We start from the raw sequence: 23295 nt of genomic DNA, 5'->3' as shown, positions 1-23295 counted from the left end.
ATTTCCTAGGAAATGTGTTTTTACATTATGGAAAATACCAAAGAATAGCGATCAGAACTTTCCCCACCTTTGCAGCGAGTTGCCCGTGTTTGTACTACGTTCTAGGACTACTTGCATTCAGTTCACGCTAGTATTCGCCGATACTTTTATAGTTTTTTATACTATATTCGGCATGAAACTCTCCGATTCCAATCTTTGAGTTTCTTATTCGGTTTTAAAACAATGTGGGATTTAATATCCCCTTAATTTAATCAATGAATTAAGATTAGGAATGCGTCGTTCGACTGGTATTCGCCATAGAAATACACAAAACGCGGAAACTAACTCTTTTGTTGCCTATTCCCTTTGGAAATAAAAATGTGTTAGAGCCGTTTTTTTTAACATATTCATATATAATTTAGATGTATTTATTTATAGGAATTTTATACGTTACTTACATCCGCCAGAGCAAGGAGAAATTCTTTATGGAAACATGGTTCCATCCAAAAGCCATTATTTTTCCTCATCACCTTCATATTTAGAAGTAACAAAACATGACTAATTTCAGCTTCAAACAGAAAGCATTCATTCATAGAGTAATAGTGTATAAAAAAAAAAAAACAACCGAATATGATCTGAAAAAAAAAAAAATGAGAAATTTCAGTTTAAATAATAAATTTTGCATTCTTACTAAATAGGACATAAATATACACAATGTTGCAAAATTATGCGACACATCTCTAATTCTGTCAAAATACTAGTGCACCAGTGACAATCAGTGAGGAATAATAAGATAAAATAGTGTATATATATTTGAGAGGCCATAAGTATTGGGACATAAAACCCGTTCTCTTCCAAATGAATTTCTTACAGAAATAAACCATCTCAAAACTTCTTTCGAAGTTAATGGATGTTCCAATCATTGAAAGATTCCTTCTTAATCCTCCTAGACATCACTCGGAAGAAACAAATAGATTCAAAGGCAATATTTCTATTCCTTACATAAGGACGGTGTCATATAAATTAGCAAAAGTTCTAAGAAAATACAATATCAGAACCTTGTTCGCTCCACTTCCAAAAATCCGTTTCTTAATAAGCGTATGGAAGAACACATGAGGGACATTACTTACAAGAGACAGCGAGCGAGTGCATTATCAAGTCATATCCTTTTCTCGGCTAATCCTAATGACGAAAACCAAAGTCACAAATTCCGCTAGGAAAAATCTACTAACATCTTCCGTTGCAATGATGAACTAAAGAGAAAAATCGTAGAATCTAGAGAAATCATCTTCAGTCCTGTTCATCAGTGAGTAGCTAGACCCTGAATACCAAGGTCCTTATATCCTTATAAGGACTGGCTTAAAGGGGCGAAGCAAGAATGCTTTTCATCTTCCCCGTCATCTGTAGAGGACAGTGTATGGATAAGGTGTTATTGAGCAATTAAAGCTCTGATCATGGCAGGAGGGTAACAGCAATAGCTGAGCCTCAGTTAGAACCACTGGCCTCAGAATTGTCATCCATTACCCTCCAAGGATATTGGATTGGATTGAATGAATCAATCACCGCATCTCACGGTCGATTGATTCCCTACTACTACCACCAATACCAAGGTTTTAGTAATACAGAGCCTATCAACTTTACCTATGCAAGTTGCTAAAAGGTGTTTTTATTTTGAATAATCTCTGGAGGAGATATAGATGGAAATAAGATTTTTTTTTTACCTTGGGAATAATATATAACCAAATTTATAAAATTACTGGGGAATAATGTATATTAGGGTTACCAAGATAAAAAGAACTTCTTTACATATCTCCTCCAGAGATTATTCCAAATAAAAACACCTTTTAGCTACTTGCATAGGTAAAGTTGATAAGGCTCTGTATTACTAAAACCACGGTATTGGAAGTTTGAAAAATGGGCGCTGGTGCGTGATGGCGGTTGCCAAATGTTTATTTATATTTATATGACCAGTGATTTTGATAGTTGTTAGAGTAAGTTGAGTGGTAAAAGATCACTTGTTCGGAAATATTTACTGCGTTGTTTTGATTTTGCATTGATCGTGGCATTTCGTGAAATACCAAGGTAAGACTTTGTTTAGATGCAATTTAATTGCTATCGCTTTCTTTAGCCTACGCTTGATAGTGCTGGCATTCCTTTGCGGCCGCGGAATATTTTACAAAAATTTCTGCTGGCAGGTCTTTAGACCTGCGGGATATTTTATTAACGCACATACACAGTTAAATCGATATGAGCGTACCTGACCTAGATTTGCATATTTGCATCTGCGTATTCACTGATTTGCTCGATAAAGAGCCGGCTCTTGTACTTATTGATAAACTCCAAAAGAAGTTCAAGCTGACATGGCCTATTAGCATGATTGACACCGACATCATTATCGAGTCACTCGATAAAAGGCTAGCATTCACTTTTATTAAAAAACTTCTCAAAAAGTTTGAACGGGATTGGCCCGGCTGTTTAAACTTTCATTCTTCACCTGAAGTCGACGTTGAGGAAAATGAAGACTCCCCTCAAATGGAGGAAAAACTCAATCTAGTTGTCTCTACCTCTAATCCTTCTGATCAAGAAGAAATCCACCCACGTAAGAAGAGAAAAATTCTCGCTCAACAAATGAAAAGGTGCCACCGATTATCCTAAGGGAAAAGCAGAGATGGACAACACTCAGAACCATCATGGCTAATTTACAAATAAGTTACACATCTGCTAAAAATGCAGACGAAGGTATACGAATTCAACCCACCACGGTGGCTGACTATAGAAATCTTACAAAGGAACTGGACGCAAGAGGAACTCAATATCACACATTTTCACTTGCCTCCGAAAAAAATCCGAAAGTAGTCCTACGAGGAGTCTCCGAGGATATTGACACAGATGAAATAGTTACTGACCTTAACCTACAGGAACTACCCCTCATAAAGGTCACTAAAATGTTTAGATCAAATAAGACACCTATGCCTTTAGTTTTAGTAGAAATTCATAACATTTACAAAGACATAATTTAAAATCAATCTGTGGACTCAAAATCACCCCAGAACCATTGAGAAAGAAATCATCTTCTGAGCAGTGCCACCGATGCCAAAAATTTGGCCATCCCCAGAAGCTATGCAAAGCTCAGTTTCAGATGCCTAAAATGTGACGAGAATCACCCCACAGACACCTGCGCCAAGCCAAAATCCACCCCGGCTAAGTGCGCTAATTGTGGGGGTCCTCGCCCTGCTAATTATAGAGGGTGTATACATCACCCCAAAAACAGATGCAATGATCCAAATCATCAATCTACCTCGTCATCTAGTGCGAGAGTTCCTGAAGCTCAGGCTCCTCAGTTCTCCAAGAGTGAGAACATGACAACAGGTGTTCACCCATCATTAACTGAGCCCCTTAAGAAAACGAATCTTCAACATCAAGCGAGAACATATGCTGATGTGGCCCGCTCCAAACAGATAGTACAAACCCAGAACCGGAATAATCCACACTCAAATCTATTAGCTGTTATCGCCTCTTCTCTTCAATCATGCTGCAGGATTTTAGCAACTCAAATCCACCCTTAAGTGTCACATAAAGATTCCTACAGCAAACCCAATCCATATTGTCAGCACTCTCTGATGCATAGAAAAAAATCGCCCCAAACTCTCTTAGGATTATCGGTTGGAATGCCAACGGTATAAAAAATAAACTCTTAGAAATTCAGGAATTTAATAATGGATACAACCCAGATATACTGCTAATTAATGAAACTCACGTGAGGCCTGCTGACACCCTGAAAATCAGAGGGTATCAGATTTACAGAAACGACAGGCTTGGGTATAGAGGTGTAGGTACAGCCACCCTTATCAAAAACTATATCAATCATCATTCAATAACCAACCCTACTACCACCAATCTCGAAATCACAGGAATCAATGTCCTCACAAACTCAATTGGAAACCTTAAAATTTTTTCTGCATACAACTCTCCATTAAAGACATTATTGACCTCAGAGCTGGATGCCATCCTTGGAGTAAAAGGACCGGTCATCATTGCTGGAGACCTCAATGCAAAGCATCCTGCTTGGAACAGTAAATCTGCCAACAAAAATGGTCGCATCCTTTCTAGCTACACAGGATCAAACCACGCTGTTGTGGCTGGACCTACCGAACCAACTCATCTCAGTACATCTGGCACTGCTGACATCCTGGATATAGCCATCCTGCAAGACATTAAACTACAGTACAGCCTTATATCACTAAACGAGCTGTCGTCGGATCACAACCCAATTCTACTGCAATTGGTAGAACAAGAATGCCTGTCTCCTCCCTCTCATTCAGGCATATCGTGGGAGAGATTGTCTAAAGCACTCAGGGATCAAATAGGACCCGTCCTTCACATATGCACACCAGAAGATGTGGAATCTGCAGTAACTCTAGCCTCACCCAACAGATTAAGTCCGCTATAATGTTTGCAACCTTCCAGAAACCTGTTCCCAAGCCTGATCGTTTGCCTGAGGACTTTATGGACCTGATCAGAGAGAAGAGCAGAGCTAGGAAGAGATTTCATAACACTCGCGCACCTCAGGATAAGACAGTGCTTAACAGATTGAATGGAGCAGTAAGAGATGCACTTAAAACACAGAAACCAAGTTTGGGATAAAAAGTTAGCCTCTATCTCACCTATTGATCACTCTATCTGTGGCCTACTGAGAAGCATCAAAAATAAAAACAGATCCCCCCCTATAATCTCAAACCAGGGCCTAGTCCACACAAATGCAGATAAGGCAGAAGCCATACTTAAAAATCTTGAGGATCAGTGCAAACCTTCTTATAACAACGTTGATTTCAGTCATCTGTACAAAATCCCAGACAGGTTAGGCATGCACTAAACCTCCCTGATACCAGTGCTGATCATATTGCACCCGTATTGTTCTTTACTTAAGAATAATAAAGCTCCTGGACCAGACAGCATCTCAAACAGGGTAATCAAGCTGCTGCCTCGAAAAGCTATAGTGCACCTGACCAGTATAATAAATTCAATCTTAAGACTTCACTATTTTCCTTCCACCTGGAAACAGGCTGATGTGATTCCTATACATAAGCCAGGCAAAGACCCACACTTACCGCAGAATTATCGTGCAATCAGTCTCATCTCCAATCTGGATAAGGTTACAGAGAAGGCCATCCTCTCACGACTCCAAACCTCAGTAAATGACCTAAACATCCTCCCTATAGAACAGTTTTTTTTTCGACAACACCATAATACTACCCAGCAAATCCACAGAATTGTGAATATATCACCACCAGCTACAACTGGCGCCAGTGCACAGGAGCTGTATTCCTAGACCTATCCAAAGCATTCGACAAAATCTGGCATTTTGGACTCCTGCACAAACTTTTTAACTCAGCCGGTATCTCACTAAAAATGGTTCATCTAATCCGGTCATATCTTCAGAATAGATCAATGCAAGTTAAAATTAACTGTTCTACATCGTCCCAGCGCCATATCTTTGCTGGAGTGCCGCAGGGATCTCTACTGGCTCCATTGCTGTTTTCTGTACACATGTCAGACATCCCACACAATCCGATGACTTCCATTTTAGCTCTGTATGCGGACGATACGGCAATACTAACCAGATCTCTCAGACTCCACTTCGTTACCAGAAAGCTTCAAGAAAACCTTCTAAAGCTGGAGGGTTGGTTCTCCAAGTGGAGATCGGAAGTCAACCCCCTCAAAAGCTCAGCGGTTCTTTTCTCAAAAAGGCCAATGTCTCCTGCAGGAGATGTGTTACTATTCAATACTAAAATTCCCTGGCAGAAAGAAACAAATTACCTGGGTGTGATTCTCGACAAAAAGCTATCTTTCAACCAACATATCAAGTCTGCATGCGCAAAAGCATCCAAAGCCATAGCTCAGATCTACCCGCTAATTAATAGAAATAGCAAACTCAGCAACAGAATCAAATTGCAACTATACCAGATGATGATTCGTCCTATAATCACCTATGCCTCTCCGGCCTGGAGCCACACCTCTAATACTAACATTATCAAAATACAGCGAGTGCAGAACAAGTGCTTGAGAATGATTCTGAACTCCCCATGGTATGTTAGAAACAGCAACTCCACAGAGACACAAATATTCCCTATATTTTCTCTTATCTACAATCCTTAGCTTCCAAGTTTTTTCTAAAGACGTCCACACATCCCAACGATTTGGTTCAACAAGCTGCAGTATACGAGCCAACGGACATCTTCAAATATAGAAGACAAAAAGTTATATTAGCCTCCTATAGCGATGCATAATCTCCATGCCCATTCAGGGCGAGCAAATTGCTCATAAATTTTACCCTCACTGTAACCACAACAGATAGCGGGGAATATGAAAAGAATTTTGCTTCACCCTTAAAGAATAAATGTCACTTGTCAACCTTGGTATTCAGGGTCTAGCTACTCACCGATGAACAGGACTGAAGATGATTTCTCTAGATTCTACGATTTTTCTCTTTAGTTCATCATTGCAACGGAAGATGTTAGTAGGTTTTTCCTAGCAGACTTTGTGACTTTGGTTTTCGTCATTAGGATTAGCCGAGAAAAGGATATGACTTGATAATGCACTCGCTCGCTGTCTCTTGTAAGTAATGTCCCTCATGTGTTCTTCCATACGCTTATTAAGAAACGGATTTTTGGAAGTGGAGCGAACAAGGTTCTGATATTGTATTTTCTTAGAACTTTTGCTAATTTATATGACACCGTCCTTATGTAAGGAATAGAAATATTGCCTTTGAATCTATTTGTTTCTTCCGAGTGATGTCTAGGAGGATTAAGAAGGAATCTTTCAATGATTGGAACATCCATTAACTTCGAAAGAAGTTTTGAGATGGTTTATTTCTGTAAGAAATTCATTTGGAAGAGAACGGGTTCTATGTCCCAATACTTATGGCCTCTCAAATATACACTATTTTATCTTATTATTCCTCATTGATTGTCACTGGTGCACTAGTATTTTGACAGAATTATAGAGGTGTCGCATAATTTTGCAACATTGTGTATATTTATGTCCTATTTAGTAAGAATGCAAAATTTATTATTTAAACTGAAATTTCTCTTTTTTTTTTTTTTTTTTTTTTTTTTTTTTAGATCATATTCGGTTGTTTTTTTTTTATACACTATTACTCTATGAATGAATGCTTTCTGTTTGAAGCTGAAATTAGTCATGTTTTGTTACTTCTAAATATGAAGGTGATGAGGAAAAATAATGGCTTTTGGATGGAACCATGTTTCCATAAAGAATTTCTCCTTGCTCTGGCGGATGTAAGTAACGAATAAAATTCCTATAAATAAATACATCTAAATTATACATGAATATGTTAAAAAAACGGCTCTAACACATTTTTTATTTCCAAAGGGAATAGGCAACAAAAGAGTTAGTTTCCGCGTTTTGTGTATTTCTATCGCGAATACCAGTCGAACGACGCATTCCTAATCTTAATTCATTGATTAAATTAAGGGGATATTAAATCCCACATTGTTTTAAAACCGAATAAGAAACTCAAAGATTGGAATCGGAGAGTTTCATGCCGAATATAGTATAAAAAACTATAAAAGTATCGGCGAATACTAGCGTGAACTGAATGCAAGTAGTCCTAGAACGTAGTACAAACACGGGCAACTCGCTGCAAAGGTGGGGAAAGTTCTGATCGCTATTCTTTGGTATTTTCCATAATGTAAAAACACATTTCCTAGGAAATGTATGCTGTTATTACATTATGGTAGGGAAGTCACTACCCAGACCGGTTTCAGCCTTTATTGAGGCTTCATCAGTGAGTAGCTAGAGCAAATTATTAAGACCAAAGGGTATAGCGATAAGAACTTATATAGCAGAGTATATAAGTTCTTTTCGCTATACCCTTTGGTATAGCGAAAAGTAATGACCTTCTCTCACTCATAATGCAGAACAGTAATACAGCTCCTAGGAGCTGGGTTTCACATTATGGGGAAATATCAAGAATAGTGATCGGAGCTTGCTCCGCCCTTACCATGAGTTGCCTCAGTGTTGCACTCCCTAAAGGGTCAGTTGTAACACTATCCAGGTATTTGCTTACGCTTGGACTCTCCAACGGGAGCTTTCGTTTTAAGTGAGAAAAATCCCTTTAATAACCGCAACTGCATTTTAATTGGTGACTTTTCTTTTGAAAAAAATCGTTTCCAATTATATTTAGGGTTTAACATTGCATACACGAAATTATTCTGCCATGAATGTTCAGAACGGGATATACAGTTAAGGATGAACATAATTAACTCCTCCCCTCGGCTTTCATATTCAATCACGATTGTTAACCTTATCTGTATTGGTGATACTCTTCTGAAAATTCTGTTAATGCTTCCACGCGCAATTTTTTTTTTTTTTTGTGAATTAAAAACCGGATTAGCTGCTCCTGGTAGAAGCTGAGTGCCTCGACATACTCTAAGATTTGGAAAGACTGGGTTCGAACCCCATCTAGCACGAGAAGGATTTTTTTAAAAATTATTTTTATTCCAGCCGTAGATGAATCAGCCGATCATATGGCGGTGGCAGGCTTTTGCCTTCAGGAAACTCAGTTCTTTCATCTTCGGTAAATCGACCAGAAGAACGCACGCATTTTTAAGTTGCGCGTGCTCGTCTGATGACTATTGGCATTTTGAATTATTACGTAATTCTAAATAACAGCCCTCGGCGGGCACCTTCAAGAACATGCTTTTACACTTTCGGACCCTGTGGCTTTTGTAAATAGACTTCTTCCGTATGATACAGAGACACTGTAAAGAACTCAACTTGATACGTATTTCAACAGGAGGCAAATCAGCACGAGGGATAAAACAGCGAACAGATCGTGTTGAGTATTCTTGCAGTAATAAAATTATTTTTCAGGTCTCTCGCCACCACCCGACTACAATAACCTAATCCTCTTGTGCCTCCGCTTTACTAATTGCATTTGTGAGGATGCATTTTTAGTTTAATTTAAAATTTTAGTTTAAATTGTCATTTTCGATTCCGTGTCTGTTTTTATGAAATTTCGACAGTTGTTAGTTCTTTTGACGCAAAATATCTAATATAGTTGATCTGTCACAGAACGCATTCATTTCCGAATGCTAATCCCATATTGAACTCGCACCACAAATCTGGTTGCTGAGCCTGGAATTAGTACTACTAGGATCCTCTGGAATAAGCTTCAATGGCTTCACGGAAGCAATAATTTCGAAGGTCTTTTCACAGGAAGCGCTGAAGTCTTTCTTCATTGTCAGTGACGTAAACTTTAATGATGTCTACTCAAAATCTGGGAAACTTATTAGTAACTAATTTTATTTCGTTTTAATAAAATGCACGAACGTGTGTGTATATGCACGCGAAAAGATACAGTTCACCATTCACTTGTGTTTTTTAAGATACTTAAATCGAAATATCTGTAATTAACTCATTAGTTTTTTCTGAGCACACATGTTTTAATATTCTGGTACGATCAATAACTTTGTTTCTAACAAAATGTGCGTGTGTTGTTCTGCCGTTTGTGATTTCTACCATAATAGTATTTCAGCACAGAGTTCTTTTTTCTTATCACCTAAACTACGCAGCAAGTGCTGTCCTGAATGACGAGGGAATACCGATTCTGCTCTCCAATAGGACTCTGGAGTGCGAATCCTACTGGATTTCTGACATCACTTCATAGTTTTTGTGCGAGACCATTACCTCGCTTACGTGGAGGCGTGCTAGAAGTGCCTGGAAAAATTCTGTTTGGTCTCTAGGATTATCTAATCTTTATTCCCTCACACTATTAAATTCACAAAAGCTTTATAATCTCTTCTGAGTGGGATTCGTGTTAAATATTTATAAGCTTTTTCCCTAAATATAACATGGATTTTGTACTTCATATAAACGAAGTAGGAAAGATGTTTATGGGTTAACATCGAAACAAATTTTATGAAGTTAGTTTTCTCAGCTTCATTTACGATGTGCGCAAGTGAGTATTTCGAATCACGTTCGTAGCATGCACAATTCGAATTTCGTCAGTGATGTTTGATTTACACGTGCGATCAAAACGTTTCTTTTTTTTCTTCTCCCACACATGTTATCCGTTTAATATTCTCATTGCTTTTAAAGACATATTTCTGATCGAACTATAATCTAGTGATTGCCGTCACTAGAGATGCCTATATTCTTCCTCTTAGCGGGGTTGTATGACCCTTTGGAAGACCCGAATTTTAGTCCATCTCGCTTAAAAAAAAAAGTTCAATGGGATTTATCGGATGTCGTGTGGAGCTGGCAGAGTTTTCTTCCCACCTTACATTAAAACCAGTTTAAGGACGTGCCATTCTCGCTTCAACAGGCCCATTTGCTTTGGCATAATCCAAACGCGCAACTCACAGAATACGTCAAACACTTGGGGAGAGATTTTTGCGCAGAGTTTTCTGCAACATTCCCGTGATAACAAATTTGCTTCTTTCCCAGCGATTCGTTTGCTTTTCAGAAGCGCGCATTAAGTTTGATTAGCTCCCCCTCCCCCCACAAAGAACAATGTTTTGTAAAATCGTGTCATTTTGAAATAAATTTTCATTTCTTATTGGCCAACTGCTGTTACAGTAGGTTAATGTTGCAAGGGACACCGAAGACGTGCTTAACTATCCAAGCAATTCTACATAATAAAATCCAAAGTTAGGACTTCGCTATCTCTCACTTATTCTGTTGTTTCGAACTTTTTCTTTAAGAGACTTCCCCCCAAGGGCAACGAGAAATGTCCTCCCCTTTCGAACAAACTTCAGAAGAAAAGTTATTTCAGATACTGCACGCACCGAATGACGCGTGTTTCTTAGAAACTATTACGTTAATAGAAGCGCATTCCACAAGTTTCTTCGATCCCCATCGTAACATCTGAGAAATGTGCCGCTAATGCCCTAAGAGCGCAGCACACGACCAGAAAATACTTTGGGATTTTCTGGTCGTGTGCTGCGCCTCTATAGAAGGCGGGGGCTTCCCACATTTAGAATCTTCAGGGATCCTTTCATTTCGTGCTGTTTATTTGGTAGGCTGAAGCAAAATACTGCATTCGCAAAGTTTGAGAAATTCCCATTGGATCGATTTTATCCTTCAAGCGTAACATTTGTTATTTCTGCTACACTAATTGTGTGCGCATGATCTAATCCTCTCTCTCTTTCACTCCCCCCCCCCGTGTATTTTATAAATATAACACGTTTCATAATAAACGGAAATTCTTAGCTGCAAAATTTGTGAACTGAATATGGAAGAAATTTGGAAGCTGCAATCAGCTTGCTGCATTAACAAGTTCGTGCTTCCAAAAGTGGCCTGCTCAAAAACTGTCCTCGTCGTTTACCTCCCTCCTTCAACTTGCTGATCGTATTCTTCATGAAAGTAAAGCGTGCGTTGTTAAGAGCTCTCCATCTAAAAGATATATCAATGAAATAAATAATAATAATAAAAATTCTTTTAAGTCTGCTTTAGAGAGAAAGCACGCGTCTTCGATGCCGAGGAGGAATGGTCCAAAAATATATTCTGAGTATTGGGCAGTCTGTTATTTCAATAACGAAACATCGTCTCACCAAGGTACCATTTTATGGTAACTTGGTAAAACGCCCTCGATACCAGATACCTTAGTAATATCAAAAGTGACCCGATTCTTCAAATCTCTCCATGATTTGTTACCTTAGTGTGGAGATCTGTTGTAAAACGAGAATGGATAGCGGATTCCATACTGGAGGTCAGTAATTAATTGATGGATCTCCTAGTAGTAAACAAGCTGGTTGTTGATGGCCTTCTTCATCACTTTCGAGAGTATTGGGGTGAGGGCAACGAGCCAGAGGTTGGATTGCTTACTTTAATCTTTTTTTAGGGGAAGGCCTGCTTTCAACATTGTTCAATAGATATACAACTCAACTTTATTAATAAAAGCTAATAAAGTTGAGTTGTATAATTTTTTGCGCATGCTGTCACGCCGCCATACCTGTTATGATCATCACATTGAAAGAATATTTGAAGTTAGAATTATTAAATCAGAGGTGTTTCCTGTGATATTTTGAATGGGAAATCTCAATCATTAAGAAGACAGAAAACGAATTGATAATTTGAATTGTTAATGCAGTACAGAATCCCTAGAAACGGCAAGAATGGTGAACAAAGTTTTGAAGAGCATAAAGACAGAATACTCCTTGAAAGCACTGATGTAGTGTACTTTAAATATTATGAGATGTTCAGTTATGTCAGAGAAGACTGAGGGCACGAGTAGGAGAGGAAGACGGTGAAAGAGTTGACTGGACAACATAAAAGAACTTTCCTTCTTTTTCCACTGCAAGACTTTCATTAAATAATCGAGCTCCCAAGAACATAGCTGTTTTGCACTTCTTAAAAACGTGTGGTAATATGTCATCCCTTCCCACAGCTTTAGTAACATTTAACTCGGTCAACACTCGATACGCCAAATGGTTGCCTCCCTTCTACATGTTGCATAGCATCGTTTACACCACTATTTTGTATTATATAGTTAAGAATTGGTTCATGTAACACACTCTCTTGAACGAAAGAGAGTGGCTAGCTTTTTGGACGGATTTGTGTTACTAAGGTTAAGGGCGAGATCTCTTTTGTGAGAAAAGAGGCAAGACTGTCTTCTGGTAGCATTGAACATGACAAGGTTGTCCTCACCCCATTGATGGACAGTATGTAGATCAATACTTAAGGCACTGGTTGTATATGATCTTGTAGCCAGGGATGTCAGAGTACTGTATGGATTGTCAAATGAGTAAGATGATTGGAGAGTACTATAGTCCGCAAAGCCGCGGATAGTATTAGTGGTGATTATGAGTAGGTCATTAATGAACAGGATAAATAAAAGTAGGTGATAGGACAGACTCCAGCATCATTGTGAAGCTAGAAGAAAGAGGAAGTCATCTACCATGACTCACAGTGAACGAACAGAGAGAAAGTTAGCTACCAATTACAGAGAGTGGTAGGAAAACCATAAGAGGGCAATATGTGAAGCATGCTACACACAGTCGAAAGCTTTGGAAATATCGAGGGCGACAGCACAAGTTTCTCCGACCCTTACTATGGCATGCGTCCAGTGGTCACTGATTAATTGGTTAAGCCTCTTAATAGTGGAGAAGTTGGCTATTGATTTATTTCATTATTTCTCCATTATTTCGGAAACGACTGAGGTGATAATGGCAGTTGGTTGGTATATATTTATATATATATATGTGTGTGTGTGTGTGTGTGTGTATATATGTGTGTGTGTGTGTGGAAAGTATTTTACCTTGGGTATAATGAATGTTAAGAATACCAGGTTTAAAATTGCTTGGTATTCTTAACTTGGTATTCTTGGTATTATAAAATTCTTTGTAAAAGAAGGTTTAACGCCAAAGGAAATTATGAAAGAGTGGTCTGAAAAGTTCTCGGCCTCGACCATAGATGGCAGACTATCTGTAAGGTTCCCCCCCTAAGTTGGTACATCTGTCATAAGCATCCATGTGAAATTGCAAGTCATTCTATCAAGTAGTTTGTTTTATACAGCTGTCTCAAGCCAAAGTGTTGTCCGTATTCCTTCAAATGGATAAAATATTGTGCGGTTATAAAATTCTTTGTAAAAGAAGGTTTAACGCCAAAGGAAATTCATTCGAAGTTCATAAAAGTTTATGGGCACTCTTCTCCTTTGTTTTCGACAATTAAGAAATGGGCTGTCGAGTTTAAGCGCGGCCGTACCAGCCTTGAAGATGATCCACGTGAAGGACTCCCAAAGTGTAACAACACCAGAAATCATTGATCAAGTACACGATATGGTATTGGATGACCGGCGAGTCAGAGTGCGTAAAATCGCTGAGACTATACGCATTTCAAAAGAATGTGTAGGATATATTTTGCATGAAGATTTGCAAATGATAAAGCTTTGCGCAAGATGGGTTCCGCGCTTGCTCACAGCAGATCAAAAACGCACTCGCATGATAATCTCTGAACAGTGCTTGGAGCGTTTTAACAAGAATAAAATTGATTTTGTGCGTCGGTTTATTACTATGGATGAGACTTGGATTCATCAGTACACACAAGAATCCAAACAGTGGACAGAAGCCGGTTGTTCAGTGCCAAAGAAGACAAAGTCGGTTTCATCAGCAGGAAAGGTCATGTCATCGATGTTTTGGGATGCTAAAGACATTTTGTTCATTAATTTTCTTGAAAAGGGTAAACCAATAACTGGGGAATAATATTTAATATTCCGATCTTTTAACCAGACCAGACGAAAAAATTCGTGAGAAAAGACCCGGTTTGCAGAAAAAAAAAAAACATCTTTCTTCAGGACAATGCACCTGCCCACAAAGGTGTTTTGGCAATGGGAAAATTAAAGGATCTGCACTATGAATTGTTGGAACATCCACCCTATTTCCCAGATTTGACTATCTCCCTCTGACTTCCATCTCTTTACAAAACTAAAACTCTTCCTCGCTGGGCAGCGTTTTTCTTCGAATCAAGAAGTGACTGCAGCTGTAGAGGGATATTTTGAAGATCTTACTGAGAACCACTACAGTGATGGGATAATGGCACTGGAGCCATTATCCCATCACTGTATGTTTTAAGGGAGATTAATAAATGTATGTCTTAAGGGAGATTATGTTGAAAAATAAAAATAATTTTGAAATTACAAATTCGATTTTTCATTGTTAGGTCGAGAACTTTTCAGACCATCCTCTTTTTTATATATATATGTATATATATATATATATATATATATAAAGATTGTAGAGACGATGCTAGACGGGTGTTAGCTCTGGAGCACAATTCGAGAGATGCCAGGACCAGAAGACTTTTTAGTATCCAAGTTATTTAATAGCTTCCCTTTTTTTTTTTTTTTTTTTTTTGTCTGAAAACTACATAAGGCATATGGTGCTTGAATTCCTGTGTGGCAGGAGGCGGTTTCCCTTGGCCTTTTATGCAGGAGTTGGAGGAAAAGAGCGATGCCAAGATGTCAGCTTTATCTTTAGGTGAAGTAATAGTGGAGTCATCAGGACGAGAGAGAGTGGAAAGCAGGAGTTTCATCTAACTGCCTTTGCAAGGTACCAGAAGGCACAGTTTTCATTTTGACAGGAGGCAAGTTTTTGCTGCTGTTTTTATGAAATGAGATTTGGATCTATTGATGACTGATTTGCATATGTTGTGTGCTTTGGTGTAGGCAGGGTGTGAGGTTGAAGTTCTTGATTCGACCCACGTGGTAAGTTAAATTTTTTTTCTCGATTGCTTTGTTACACTTTCGGTTGAACTAGGACTTGGAAATCAGATGAGGATTATGGGTTGTGAAGGTCTTCATGCCATTGAGAATAATTTCTTTGACTCGTTCGCATCAGGTGTTAGGATAGTTGGGAGGAAACACTAATCAGACCAAGGAAAGGAGTAGAAATTACGGAGGTCATTCCAATTGGCTCCTTTGTAGTGTGATGTGAGTTCGTGAGTGGTTGAAAGAGGGGCGTTGTGCAAGAGAGGAGATTTGTACAAGATTATGGTCCGAGTAGCCGAGAGAAGTGACGTCTGTGGTGTATCTTGAAGGAGAATTGATTGAGATCCAGAATATTTGCAGAAGGAAACGGTTTATCAGGAATTCGAGTAGGTAGATGTACGATTTGTGTTAGATCATTACTTATAGCAGAAACTTCTGCTTGTTGCCCAACTTAGTTGGTGGTTGGAACACGGGGACCATGGATATTGAGGTCGCCCAGAAAGATGACCGCACTATTCGGATAGTTGGATTGCAGATGGTTGAGTTTCATGGAATGGATTGTGAAGAGGTCTGAATGGTTATGTTTTTGGAGACCGTAAATATTACTAAATGGGACAAGGAAACCTTGAACCACAGAAGGTCAAAAAGCAGGGGATTCTAAATTAGTCATTCTCTGTGAGATTCTCAGATTTCACCCTTGTGCCGAAAAGAATCATGAAATGCGTAGTTTGGCATTGAACAGTAGTAGATGTAACTGCAATCGGGGTTTCTCTGTCAGGAATAAGATCTCTGGTCTTGGAAGACTGCAAGTGGATGTCAATGCCACTGATGTTAGTAAAGGGGATGTGTGAGTGAATTTTTTGGGAAGAGATTCTGGATTATTTATGTTGTCTGGTTGTGATGAAACTTTTTTTTTTTGATGGGGGATTATGAGGGAGATTTATTTTTGTCACAGTGTTACTGTCCTTGTTTGTAGGAAAGGATGTGCAATAAGAGAAGATGCTCTTGGACATGACCACCATACAGAGAGAAACCAGCCTCTGTGCCATGATGTGGTCTGGACAGTGTCCACACACACCACTACTCAGACTTCCACTCTAGGCGCCACTTGACAGTGTATGTGGAATCGGGATTATGCGTCAGTTGATCGGCAAGGCATGACCTTTCACTGACATAAAGCTTGACCCTTTGCTGACAGGTTCGGGCCTGTGCACTAACTGGCGACCGGTCTGTGGCACGCACCACCATTTTAACAGATATATACGCTAGAAGTATGTTTGCCTTGGAGGGTATCACTACACTACATGGAAAAGGGGGGGGGGGGACAGAAACCAGAATCCCTGCTTTCATTGCCAAACATGGCATTTGCAACTTCAGGCCTCCAATAAGTTGAGCGGTGGTTTTCACCGGACGACGACAAACATCTTACCACCAGTTTGATATACACTGAAGAACTCATTAAATACCTCTGCTACACCTTCGCAATGGTCACTCTGCTACCGTGACTATTCACTGTCAACCTGCCATAATTAGAGTGACCATATGTCGCAGCTTATACCTATTGCCCCAGCATCCCATTCGGTTTAGCATTTGTCCTGGATTTTTATTTTTTTAACGCTGTCTTCTTTTCCGCAACATAACTGACGTTCTTTTTTTCAAAGACTTTTTTCAAATGAGAACAGCTAACTCCATTAAATAAGGGAGGAGGGAGAAGTATTCGATAATTTAAAAATATCATATTAAAAAAAAAAAAAAAACATTCTTCAGAAACATACCAGGGACATGGCTTTGGAGACAGGTACATCCAGTGGTGAGCTATGGAAATTTTAACAAAGGGCTCTCATCGTCGAGCAAAAAAAAAAAAAAAAAGAAAAGCCATATTTCACACAAAAACTGTTATTAAGAGGTGTAGCAGCTTGTGTACAAATTCCAATCAAAAAGTATGAGAGGACAATGCCTCTAAAGGCTATCATTTTTAAACAAATATTTCATGATCTAAACATGAAATATTTGCATACAATCAACTGTATTAATTTATCTTACGAAAGAAAAACATTTTTTAACTATCAAAATATAAGTATGAAATTTTTTATAAAACATTTGATTGGCTACTGGTTTTATCATACGATTAGCTACCAAAAGGGAGAAGGGTAAAGATACCGCATGCGCTTATTTTATTTTCAAACTTGGGAGTATTCGCCATAGAGGAGTTGAAACAATAATTTCAAATAATCTATACACTGCCAAATAGACTAATTTTTGTTAGGTTACCTTATGAGTTTGTCGCTTAATGTTTCAAAAAAATTTTTTTAAAAAAAAAAAAGTAAGAAGAACAAGGGGCTCGCAAATTTGAGAAAAATTTAACAAAGGGCTCATCCGAGCTCCTTATAGCTCACCATTGGATATATCCAATAAACTGATTAAAGTATGTGAATATGAACCAAAAGCAGTTATTTAAGTTTTGATGATCAATCTAATGAAGTTTCTTATATTTTGCTTTAATGTACACAGGCATATGTTGTTTATATTTCTTCAGAAAGAATTTTATTTTTGAAAATAGTTTTTAATAGAACTATTTTAGAGGTCACCAATATAATCAAATCAGTGTGTTGATCAATAAATCAATGTTTCAAAATATGTGATTTTCATTATTTTTAGCCCACTCTTCATCTGCAAAAATGTTCTGGTTTGGATGGTTACCCTGTCCATAATTATTCTTCCTCTTGTTATGCCTTACAACAGAACAATTCCATACATTTATCTCTAGCCTGACTGGCTAATGTTTTCTCATGCTGCATTTTTTCTTTCTTTATCATGCTTGTCACCTTCCTAGCCTGCACTCTATACTCCTACAGGTTCATCCATCTCACTCCTCCTCTGTTTATTTGCTTAACTCTCGTTGCAATTATTCATTGCTTGTGTCAGATGCTGCCTTATCAATTCGCATTGACTGCTAACATGTATTCCCCACAGCTCATCAACCCAAAGTATTTATGCTAGCTGACTACTATCATATAATCAGCCACCTTTATAATATTGCATGTGTTATTTTTTTTTTGGCAGTAACTTTTCGTGTTCTGTCACTTCCCAAACGAGCACCTCGTGATCAGTCCCAGCAATAGGCGACAGTATTGGTATCTTGGATGTGGTTGTTAATGAGTTATCACCAAATCCAACACACTAAAACCGTGAGTTGCTTCTTTCACAAGATAGTTAACCATCAGAAAATCAACAAATTTATTCTGATCCCTATTTCCTCCGTCTAATCATAAATATAATACTCTGTTAATTTTAACTTCACACGATACAGATTCAAAATCTTCACACGTGATACCATTTTCAGCTTTCTCTTTGTGAACACAGTTCTTATGCTATCATTAACAGTACTTTGGGAAACTGTGTATGCTCTTCCATTTCTATTCCTGACAGTGTCATACTCAGATAAGCAAGTTTCACTTACACTGGTTATCTTCAGGTATACTCGATCAATAAACTCAATTCCCTTATTTCTAATATCCCTTATGTTAGTGTATAAACATAACAATCCCACTCTGAGGTCATCCCACCAACACTATCACGTCCTGCTCTAGCTGTTTAACACCTTTCTCTTCCGTCTGACCCATCTCGATCATGAAATAAGAAATGATGTGGCCGTGAACATGATGATTAAGAGAATGACATGGCTAAGAAGTTGCAGGAGATGAATCGACGAAGTTGGCTCTAATGATATCCAGAGATTTGTGATAAGGGAGGGACAGTGATAATCAAATTCACGAAATCTTACACATAATTTCTGTTGAGGTTGGAGATGCATCAGGACAGTTTCGCTGCTTTGTTATTCATACTAAATTTTGGTATGTTCTTGTGAGAGTAGTTTTGCTTTGGTGTAGATAGAGTGTGAAGCCGGAGTTCTTGATTCGAGCCACATGTGGCAAGTTAAATTTTTTCTTCGATTGCTTTGTTACACTTTCAGTTGAACCAGGGCTTGGAAATTCCCGAACTCTAATTCCTGAACTCGTATTTTCCTCTCCCTCCCCAACAAAATCACTTTTCCTAGTATGAAATACCTAGTAGAAGTTATTAAATAGCTCTGTTTTCTGTGCCTGTCACCTGACTACTATCTTCATAATAACAGTGTAATTTGAATTAATGTTAAGCTATTTTTGTGTATTAGCCACAATAATAATAACAAAGCATTTTGGTTTTCCTTGCTGATTTCTTGTGTTTTATCTCATAGTTTGCGTTTCATATTCTTCATGCAGCTTTTTACTACTTCCCTCTTTTGTACCTCTCCCATAGTCTTTTCTTTTTCTTTAATTTTCCGGTTTATTCTTCTCATCAAAGGGATATAATCTGCCATTGCTTTCTTCAAAAATATAACTGATTTCATTTCTATTCTCTTGCCTTCAAATTGAAAATACGAAGATACTTTTCCAACACCTTGTCTATGCAGTGTATCTTGTTCATTTTTCACAGCCACTAATGTAGATTGCAAGAATTTCAGTTATCCTGTTCATTTTATACTGTATATAAATTCTTTAGGCTGATTTTATCCCAAATGTTTTAAAAGTATTTTATGTATATCTTTGTAGGTTTTTTGAATCCCCCGTCGATAAATCGTTGGTTGTTAAGTATTTTAAGTCCTGCTATAATAGCCATTTGGGGATTAAAAAAGAAAAGCATTGATTGGACAGGTGCCATTACTGGTAATTTATTTTTTGATTTATATTTATCGAGTTTGATGTTTATTATATAATTTCTGAAATGCTAAATAACACTAAAACATGATCTTTAAATGAAATAACATAAAGTGTGAGCTGTAATAATCGTTATGATATATATAAACTATATTGGAGGGAGAAAAAACGTATTTTTAACTCAAGATTTATTTTTTTCAACTTTATTAATTCTAAAAATAGTTCCTTGCACCCCTTTTATTTTCAAAGGGAGTAAGCGGAGTTACTTTATCCCTAACTTTTTTGTAGACAAGCTGCCAGTCTCCATCCTTCATCACTGATAGTCAACTCAAGCTGTCAATGAACCAAGGTGTTCAGTGGAGAGACTATGGTAGACAAGTGCTGCTGCCTAGTAGCACTAAATCATAATAGGCCTATATTATGCCTGAAACAGTGAGTGCAGTCAGGTTTTTTTAATTGCTGGTTATAAACCAGAGTTTCTGAGAGGAAAGACTCTACTCGACTCTGCCGAAGATCGAGTAACTCAGAACCAGTTGAAGAATGGCATAGAAAAAGTTGCTGTAGTCTGCGATAGAACTAAAAGAAAGAAAGACATTCACTATTTTCTTCATGTAGTCTAGATTTCTGGAAACAAGGGCTATTACCACATGGCTACACAGGCAAATTCCCAAGATTAATTTTTTTTTTCTTTCAAGTTTCATTTTACAGATATATATTAAAGGTTCCACCCTTATGGCCAGCTACTTCTTCCATGCAAAATTTGTCACTTATTTACGTAACTGTGTACATATTAAAAAGCATATGATGAAGTGCCAAGAGAGAAGTTATTCAAAACGCTACAGTTGTATGGTATTAGTGGGGCATTATATCAAGTAATACTTAGTCTTTATTTGAGTTGTAAGTCAGCAGTTAGAATTGAAGGAAGTATAAGAAGATGGTTTAATGATAAATCTGGTGTTAGACAAGGATGTACATTATCCCCTCTGTCATTCGTTTTCTATTTGGATCACATTATGAAGGAAAGTGATAATAAACATAATACGAAAATTGGAGATGTTAATATCAACTCTCTTTCTTTATGCAAATGATTTTATACTTCTAAATAAATCCGCTACAAGTGTGCAAGATTCCCTGACCAAATTGAATAACTGTTGTAATAGATATGGTCTGAAGTTCAGCAATAACACAGAGACAATGAAAATAGATATAAGCATTGAAAATAACAACTGCATTGTGAATGGAGAACCTGTGGAACAAGTGAAACGTTTCAGCTACTTGAGCACGATTTTTAGTGAAGATGGTAAATTAAATATGGAAATAGACAACAGAATCAACAAAGCTGGTATGGTAGGAAGTCAATTGAATAAATTCATTTGGAATAAGAGAGAAATTAATCAAAACACTAAATGAGCTGTATAATTTACTTGCCTATAATGTATAATTTGTTTGACTATGCTCAAACAAATTATACATTTTTCAGAATGAAAAGGGATGCATTCTTTCTTCAGAATTCATTCTTCAGAAAAGTATTGCAAGAGTGAGCAAGATTGATTCATCAATTAGAATATTGTCAGGTGAGAAGAGTATTACTGTATTAACAATATATTTTGTATCTATAATAGTAAGCAAAAAACCACTTGAAGGCAACTTAAAGTGGCTTAATGAAAATATGCAGCCTAACAAATGGATTTACTATTTGTTTACTTACACTTAGTAAAGTGTGTGCATAGTAAACCTTACCAGGAACACTTGGAAAGTTAGAATCATTTTGTAAGACTGGCATATGTGATGGATGCGCATACTAAACTTTCACCCTCAGTCATAAGTGTCCCGTATTTTTTTTCCAGTGTATCTGGGATCCCTACTTTTGGCTCTCTTTTTCAGTAGCTCGAAGCAATTTTAACTTATGGATCTGAGAGCTGGGTCAGAAGTAAAACACTTGACCAAAGACTAGAGACCACAGATATGAGAATTCCTGAGAAAGATTAGAGGCGTGAACAGATGGCATCAATGGCAATATCATATTAAAAACGAGGATATTAGGAAAGAACTTGACATTGTCAGCATCCAGGAATGCGTTAGCAGAGCTAATCTTAGGTGGTATGGTCACTTAAACAGAATGGGAGAGGAACGATTATCAAAAACAAATGTTCTCTGCCAGGTTGGCAGGAAAAAAACCCAGAGAAAGACCAAGATATTGGTGGATTGATATGGTAAAAAGTGCCTTAGAAGATAGAAATATAAGATCTGATAATGTTGGAGTCTTGACAGGTGACAGATTGATTTGGAGGAAAATTGTTAATCAGTAGTTAGTAATGATGTAAATTTTTCATGTAGTACTATCATATCCTGTACACCCCTTGAGGGTACATGGATGATTTGATGATGAACTTTGCAAAATGTATAACATGCAAACAGCAAATTATCTGGGTGATACAGAAAAAAGGAAGTACATATTTCTGATTAATCATATAAAAACGCATTCATGCCAATGGATTTGTAAAAGTAAACACGATGAAACTTGAAAGATCAAACGAAAAAACCCAACATAAATAAAAATCTAAAATCGAATAATCCCCCCCCCCCAAAAAAAAAGTACGATTATAGGTGACAAATAGGCATGGCTGTGAAATGATTACATAGGATAACAGACAACAATGAATTGTTCCAAAAAAAAAAAAATCATTTTCTTTCAGCAGCAGCGACCAGTGTGTTCATCAAAAGAGTTTTTTTCCTTAAGCTGTGGAAGTATTTGAGGAAACCAGACGTAGACTACTCCCAAAAACGCCGAAAAATTCCTTTACCTGCATCATAATTTATCGCGACTGGCCATTATGGATCAAATATGCATCCTCATATGCTTCATCTCCATCATATTTCAATGTAATATCAATGGTGTTACAATTTTAATATGCACTTCGCATCCGTGATAAACTTGACGTCTATAGGACGTCAGTAGTAGGGGGGTCACTTCTGACCAAATGCTTCCGGTGGGCGTGGCTTTTCCCTGAGGGTAGATGTGTCAATGGCTTCAGCTTGGAGGTTCTGACCGAATGCTTCCGGTGGGCGTGGCTTCCTGACGTCATTGTGAGTGACGTCATGAGTTTGGAATGTTTGGAATTTCCATGTGGGCAAGTGTGTGAATGGCTTCAGTTCTTGTGTTTTGGTTCGCGTATGGGATTATGGGTGATTTTTTTGGTTCGCCTATGGAATTATGGGTGATGATAGAGATAAGGATTCGTGTTGTGATTGGTGGGACAGTTTAAACCAAATGCTTCCGGTGTGCGTGGCTTCATGGGTGTGGAATGTTTGGAATTTCCCTGTGGGCATATGTGTCACTAGTTTCAGTTCTTGTGTTTTGTTCGCGTATGGAATTATGGGTGTTGGTAGAGA

At 37.8% G+C, this 23295-nt stretch overlaps 1 protein-coding gene across 1 annotated transcript in view; it reads left to right on the top strand.

Moving 5' to 3' along the window:
• The window catches only part of LOC150094581 (transmembrane protein 19-like), a 195796-nt gene that overhangs the window by 74819 nt on the left and 97682 nt on the right, over positions 1-23295 (top strand). The window contains exon 2 of the mRNA XM_090412037.1: positions 19798-19911. Within this exon, the coding sequence (XP_090268163.1) occupies positions 19798-19911 (114 nt within the window). The remainder of the gene's footprint in view (positions 1-19797; positions 19912-23295) is intronic.

The sequence above is a fragment of the Typopeltis vanoorti genome, chromosome 22 (genome assembly GCF_054136105.1).
Source record: "Typopeltis vanoorti isolate ZY-2024b chromosome 22, IOZ_Tvanoo_1.0, whole genome shotgun sequence".
Lineage (NCBI taxonomy): Eukaryota > Metazoa > Arthropoda > Arachnida > Uropygi > Thelyphonidae > Typopeltis > Typopeltis vanoorti.
This window is presented reverse-complemented; position numbering and strand designations above follow the sequence as displayed.